This window comes from Corvus hawaiiensis, chromosome 22, assembly GCF_020740725.1.
Source record: "Corvus hawaiiensis isolate bCorHaw1 chromosome 22, bCorHaw1.pri.cur, whole genome shotgun sequence".
NCBI lineage: Eukaryota > Metazoa > Chordata > Aves > Passeriformes > Corvidae > Corvus > Corvus hawaiiensis.
In genome coordinates this window covers 2,358,752-2,366,000 of record NC_063234.1, presented here as the reverse complement: position 1 = coordinate 2,366,000, position 7,249 = coordinate 2,358,752, and the positions used below count along the sequence as shown (strand labels likewise).

The window sequence follows — 7,249 nt, the reverse complement described above, 5'->3', positions numbered from 1 at the left end:
AGACCCTCCAGAGACTCGGAGCAGATCCTTGTAGAGTTCTCCTTTCCTTGGCTTTGAGCTGTGACAGTCCTGCTGGGCTCGGAGTGTCCCCATGGAATGCTGTTGCCATGGAACCCTGATGTCCTGGGCCCCTGGAGGTGAGGGATGGCCTGAGCTAAGACAGCCCTAAGACAGGGACAGCCACACCAAGAAACGGGAAAGAAGGAATATTTGCAGCCCAACGAATGCAGTTCCAACCTACTTGGCTTATTTCCAGTCTCCCAGTGTTTGACTGGGAACTGAGATAAATTTTGCTCCTTTTTAATTGGCAAGTTGGGTATTTCTTGTGCTGATGCAGTAGATTGAAACTTGTGGTACTTTACTTGGCCTCCAAAAGACATCTTACCTGACCTCAGGGAGAAAGAAGGAACAGTCAGGTGGAATTTAAAATGAAAGGAGAATGGGCTTAATCACGATATGTCAAAGCCCAGGACCTGTTTTAAGTGATAAGAACAGGGCAGAGCTGTCACACCCCCTGCCCTGTGCCAGACCCTGTGTCTGAGCTGTCTCCTGCTTCCTCATCACCACGTTGGAAATCTCAGACTCTGGAACCTCACTCATCAAACAGAGCTTGTGGCTGAATGTCATCACCTGGTAAAAAATCAGAGCATCTTTGTTCTCTGTTTGAATTAGTTGGGCTCTTTTTAATCCCTTGTTTGTGGCATATTTTGCAAGCACTTTTAGACACTGGGAAAAACAGTATTTATTTCCCAATAAGCTCAGCCTTTTTCATTCTGACAGCATTGATTAGTTTTTCTTCCACTGGTTGTAATGGAGCTTGAAATTTACATTCCATAGGACTTTTTTGTTCTTTGTTTTGATTCTGCTTGTGTTTCTTACCACTACAATCAGCTGTGCAACTCCAACTCCGGGGTAGAGTGGAGCAGAATAAGGCAAGGTGCCAGAGTTTAGGAAATTATCTTTTAACCAAGTGCCAGAGCTGCTCATCGAGCCCAGCAAGGAGCTCCCTGCAAAACTCTGGTGGGGTTTAAGATATCCAAAATGCCCTGAGATGGTTAATGCTGCGTTAGTGCTTTCTCCTGGCAGCCCTGCTGTGTGAGGCAAGGCTCCTCTATAAATAGCACACTCACAGCACATCAGCTGTGGTTGCAGTTACTGCTTCAGAGCATCCTGATCAAAACTGCCTCTCATTCCCAGCTGGGCTGCTGAGATGCTGTTGTTTCCCAGGTCAGAGCAGCATCCCTGACCACACAGGCGTGGCCCCAGTGCCAAAGCTCCGTGCCCAGGCTGCCCCAGCTGTGCTCAGCACAGCTCTCCCTGCCTGCTCCTCTCATTCACGGCTCTCCCTTAGCCTGGCACTGCCAGAGCAGGGAGGTTCAGCCCTCACTGGGAGTGAATCAAGCACTGGAAATAGAAGCCCGGTGGGGGTGAGGCTGCTCACTGATTCAGGCTGCAGGATAATCTAAATTAGGAGGCAGATTCTCTGCGTTTGCATGTCTAGGATGAGTAATCCTCAAAGTTATGACTTGGAGGGAACTGTGGCAACTCAGCCCTGAATGCGAAGCTTGGAGGATGCTTTAGGAACCATATGTCATATGCTGCCCTTAGCTGAGAGCAAGCATCTCTGCCCTGGGGATTGTCTGCCCTGGCCATATCTGAGACTAAAATTAGCAGAGTGTTGCATAAATTGTGAGCTGTAGGTTGTCAGGGCTTTGTTGCCTGGCCCATAGGGAGTCGCCCCTGTTTTAATATTCGTTCCCTGTTTCCTCTAAGAAGAGACAACAAACCCAGTGGAGGAGAACCAGAAAAGCCAAAACCCCGTGGTGCTGGGTCTGTCTGGAGGCCTGTAAAGCAATCTGGGATGCTGCTGGGGGTTCAATGTCTAAAGCAGATCACAGGGTTTGGCCTGAGCAGCAGAATGTTGAAGCGATGACATGGAAAGGCCAGGCTGAGTTTTACTGCAGACTGGGGCACGGAACAAGGTCTCAGGAAACAGATGGATTGCTAAGAGAGCAAACAATGAGACAAAGGATTCACATGAAGCCAGCAGAGGCAGGCTGACCAAGCCAAAGCATGTGGACTTGCTTGGCTCTGGCATACAGAATTGGGTTTTTGCTCAGAGACAGAGTGCAAGGCCAAAAGTGCAGCAGAAGGTGTAGTTAACCTGTAGTGTTATGAATTTATTGATGGGTTCAGGGTCTTCACTGCTGTGCCAACCATTTTCCTTCCCTGCACCACGCTCCAGACCCTTGGATCTCCCACCAGAACTCAGAGTGAGTTGTTAATCACAAGCAACCAGAGAGACTGCTGCCAGATCTCTTCCCTGGAGATGGAAACGATGACAGCTCTGGAGTACAATCTGCTCTTCATCGCTGTCAGGAGAAGGACACAAAGTTTGAAGGAGGAAAAACTTGCTTGGTTTGGCTTCAGCCACTTCCTGAACACGCTCACATTTCTCAGGAAGGGCCATCAAGTCTCCAGTTTTGCATCCTGGCTGGAATTCCACACGTAAATTTGCCAAGAAGTGCCTTCAGCAGCACAGCACCTCTTCCTGCTCCAATAACCGAGTCTTTTCCAAGCCATAACCCCACCTTCAGCTTCCTTTTCTATGCTGATCCTATTTTTTTATTGATTCCCATTGGTCCCTCTTGGTATCAAAAGAGATTTCTGGCAACTTTCCATAGGGTAGGAGACACTCCCATTAAATCCAGTTTAAAACTAGATGTGGAAACAACTTGCAACGTACTTGGTATTACTTAAATTAAATTGAAATTAATTGAAAATCGAAATTAAATTAAATTGAAATTACTTAAAGATTTCCTTAGGAACCAGACACTTGAAAAATCCAGCAGGAGAAGGTGTCCTGATGTCGGACCATTCATGTTCAACGCAGCAGAAGGCAAAATTACTGACACAAATTCCACACTGCTGCAAATTACACTTTGTGTATATGCAAGCATCACCTTCCATGCATGGTTTGGGTTTGGGTTTGTTTAGGCTATGCAATAAAAATAGGCCTCGGGATCTTATTTTTGGTGTATTTTCGACTTACATAAGACAATTAAAATTTTGTTTTTAAAGGAAACATACACAGTAAGCTGCAGATCTTGTGTTTCCAAATAGGTAACACATTGAAGAACTACAGCAGTGTGTTTAGGCACATTTCTGAGGGTCTGACAAAGTAATATGTTAATTATTCTATTTTACAAGTTAAATATAGACAAATGCCTATGTTTTGCTATAAAATCTGGAACACTATGTAAAACCTGATCAAAACAAACAAAAAGAAATGTCGCTTGTTTTCCCTGCTACTCAGAAAACAAAGGACTTAAAGCAACTTTTACCAATTTAACAGCTCAAAGGATCTCCAAACACTGTTTAAGCCTGTATTTTTATTATTGCTTCATTAGGGCTCTTTTCTTTCCACATTTAGACAAGTCAATACTCTCGTGTACCTCTCTCATGGTCGTTCAGAGAACATTAATTACGGTGTAGTGCTGGGATGGAGCACTGCTGTCTCCTCCTGTGCTGCAAAATCAGCTGCTGGCTCCGCATCCAGGGATGGATGGAGGGCTGGTCCTGCTGCAGAGGGAGGAAATGGCATTTGGGGGAAGCAGCAGGAAGAGGAGTATCCTTGTTCCTTCTGTCTCAGGGTGTGCACTAAGACCCAGAGTTATCCCTGCTCTCAGCTGACCTCCTGGGAGGGTCTCGTGTCTTTCTCCCTCTCTTACATCCGTGCCGGGTTTATCTGAATTCCCAAAGCCAAGAGGCTAAAGCAGGCTGGGTGTGCGGTTATCACTATTTAAAAAATAAAATAAAAGCCGTGTAAGCTCCATTTCTTTGAACAAGGTTTGCGTCAGTTGAAGGGGAGCTCTGTCACCTTCCCCAGCCCTGCCATGGACCGAAGTCCTGCTGGTGTCAGCCCCCGGGGACAGAGGCACCTCCCAGCCATCCAAAGGCACATTTCTGAGGGTTTTAACCATGTGACGTGAGAATTATTGTGTTTTACAGGTTAAATACAGACAAATGCTTCTGTTCTGCTATAAAAATTAAAGCAGGATCCTATGTAAAACCAGATCAAAACCACGGACCAATTTAAAATTAATTAAAATTTAAAATAAATGTAAATTTAAAAAAACCCAACAAACCGCATTTTTTGGTGTGGAATGAAATCTGCAACTCGAGCAAGACTGGACTGAGCAGTCCCCCCCAAGCGCCGGGGGAGGGACGGAGGGGTCTGAGCATCCCCCGTGCCGGCCCTTGTGGTGTCTGAGCATCCCTGTACCGACCCTTTCAGAGTCTCAGCATCCCCCGTGCCCGCCCCGCGGGGTCTCACCATCCCCTTGTGCCGGCCCTTGCGGGGTCCCAGCACTCCCCGTGCCCGCCCCCGCGGGGTCTCAGCGCTCCGTGCGCCGTGCGGAGCCCCGAGAGCCGCGTCCGGGCGGCCACAAGCGGCCGCAGCGGGCGGGTGCTCCGCAGCCCGGCGAGAGTTAACGCCGGCACCGCCTCTCCATTGGCGGCCCCGCGGCGGCTGCGGAGCTCCGCTCGCCCCGCGCGTCCGCCGGCCCCGCGCTCCGAGGCTCCATGCGGCGGCCGCCGGCATGCCCGGCACGCCCAGCCTGCTGCCGCCGCTGCTCGCCCTGCTGTGCCTCGGGGTCGCCGACCCCAACCCCGACCCCGACCGCGACCCCGACGAGCCGTGGTGCCCCTACAAGGTGGGCGGCGATGGCGCGGCGGCGGCGGGGGCGCGGCTCTGCTTCCGCCCGCCGGCCCGCGGCTTCCAGTGCGCGGCGCGGGGGTGCCGCGCCCACCGCTCCGCGGGCGGTGCGCTGGTGGCCAACGTGCTGCGGAACGGCAGCGTGCTGCTGCAGTGGGGGCTGCGGCACTGGGGGCCGCCGCGCCCCGCCGCCGCCCTGCGCGGCTTCACGCTCAACTGCTCGTGGGACGGCACCTACACGCGCTTCCCCTGCGACAGCGTGGAGCTGGGCGCCGCATGTCGCGACTACCTGCTGGCCGAGGCGCACGGCAGCGTGCGCTACCGCCTGTGCCTGCAGCCGCGCTACGCCCCGCCGCGCCCCGCGCCGCCCGCGCAGTGCGTGGAGTTCCGCGTGGAGCCCGCGGCCATGCGCGACATCGTCGTGGCCATGACGGCCGTGGGGGGATCCATCTGCGTCATGCTCGTCTTCATCTGCCTGCTCGTGGCCTACATCACCGAGAACCTCATGAGCCCCGCGCTCGCCCGCGGAGGAGCCGCCGCTGCCGCCGGCCCGCGCCGCGCGTAGTGCGGGAAGGGATGCTGCTGATGCTGATGCTGCTGATGCTGCGCCGCGGAGCGCGGGGCTGGCGCCGGACAGCTCCCGCAGCCGTCATTCCAGAGCTTTCCGGCGAGGGAAGAGGTTTTCCAGACTGTTCCGGCAGCGTTGGGTTTGCCATGCCCAAATTTCCAGGATGTGGGTTTCCGTGGGAGCTCGGAGCTCTTCTTCGTCATGGGGTGGCTTCTCAGCCAGAGCCATTCGCAGTGACTGAACTCGTGGCATCTCAGCGGATCAAAAAGCAATGGCAAAGGTCCACAAGCGCCAGAAATAGTCTGTTTTTAAGGGCAAGTGCAGATCTTGCCGAGGGCCTGTTGGAAAAGACTCTCCAGAACACCCTTATTTTAAACCTAAAACCTCTTGGTCTTAGACCCGTGCTTGATTTTATTCCTGTGGGGTGAAGTTGTTTAAAGTTCAGGAGAACTGACTGGTGGAACCACAACCCCCATAGCTAAGTGCGTGTTTGATCCAAAGCTCACTTAAACCAAGTGTTTTAGGTGGGTTTTGTATCATGCCTTATGCTGGTCACAAATTTTGGGGCCTACACTGGCCACTGTCCAAAAAACAACGGGGGTTTTCTGGTCAGCTCCAGTGACCACCAACATCCAACACCTGCTTTTCTCCCATTCGAACTGTGTCATAGTTTCACAAAGAGTGAAGGTAAAGGGATAAATTGAGTAAGAAAACTCCGTTTCGTTGAGCAACTAGGAACCAACCCTTAATTATAAGTAAGGTATAAGTGAGCACCCCCGTTGCCCTCTGAAACCCCCTCCTTTAGCAACGCTGTGTGCAGCTGCACTAAGGTAGAAGCTTCTTGACCACAGAACTCACTGATGTTGTAGCCGAGTGTTTTGAGCGTAGGAACACTCCTCGTTAACTCCTCACTTGATGCTGTAGTAAAGTAAGGTTTTAGCCATACTCCAGTACTGATTCTATTGTGCCTTAGTGCTGAGAATTTGTCCCATTTCTATTGGTGTATCTGTTCCTGTAGTCCTCATAGGCAAGTGTATCTCCCTCGTGTTCTTGTCTCTGGAATTAGTGGTTGTTGGTTTGTCTGTTTGTTTTCTTTAAAAAAAAAACAAACAAACTTGGGCTGATCATTACTTGAAATTTAATATATACACAAAGTAGTTACCTTCAGAGAGGTATTTAGTGAGGTAGTTTTTAGTACGTGTTGTTTGTATGTAGCTGACTGCTGTAACACAAAAAATTAATTTATTACCACTTAGAAACTGTGCACTTAAAGCAAAAAAAAAGTAGGGGAGCAGCTCTGCTGTAAAGGGGTTGTTGCTGTTAAAACACGTCAGGTTCACGTGTGGTCTGTTTGTGTAAATGTTTAGCACTGGTGAACGACCTGTTTGCTTTTCCTTGTGAAAGTAGTTTGTGAAGTTTAAAGTTGGTGGTAGAGGGTAAGTATAGGAAGTGTATGGAATCCTTAATAACACAGAGTATTTGTACTGAACATAATCCCTTCGATAACTTGGGAGTGGCTGAGGAACTGAAGGTCTGCATTTCATCAGGCAGAAACACCTTTTTATTTGTTTGTTATTCCTGCTGTGCTTCCATTCTCACATGCAGCTGACTCCGTTTAAGTGTTCTGTGTTTATTACCTTGCCTAGGTACTTGATTTAAGCAACTTGCCAATGCCATCATTTTTGGTTTTTTATCCCTAAGGAGATGGACTGTTGGAAGAAAAGGCAGTTTTTAAGAACACAAAGACAAATTTTGGGTTTAAGTCAGCCTTTGCTGTAGCCAGTTCAGCACAGGAGCGTTGCAGTGCCACTGATTTGGGACATCTCTGTCAGCTTTTGTCAGCCAATGTCACTGTTCTGTTCTTCATCTTGTCATGAATTGCCAGATGTGGAAACCAGCTGTATAAACAATGAGCCTTGTACCACCTTGGCATTGAACTTAATAAATTAAGAGAATAATGAAAA

General features: G+C 49.9%; 1 protein-coding gene across 1 annotated transcript; it reads left to right on the top strand.

Moving 5' to 3' along the window:
- Nucleotides 1-4,496: 4,496 nt before the first annotated feature.
- FNDC10 (fibronectin type III domain containing 10) lies at nucleotides 4,497-7,249 on the top strand. Its single transcript, XM_048326624.1, is given in 2 exon segments — nucleotides 4,497-4,668; nucleotides 4,671-7,249. Coding segments are annotated over 2 exon segments (696 nt in total). The 5' UTR covers nucleotides 4,497-4,584; the 3' UTR covers nucleotides 5,283-7,249.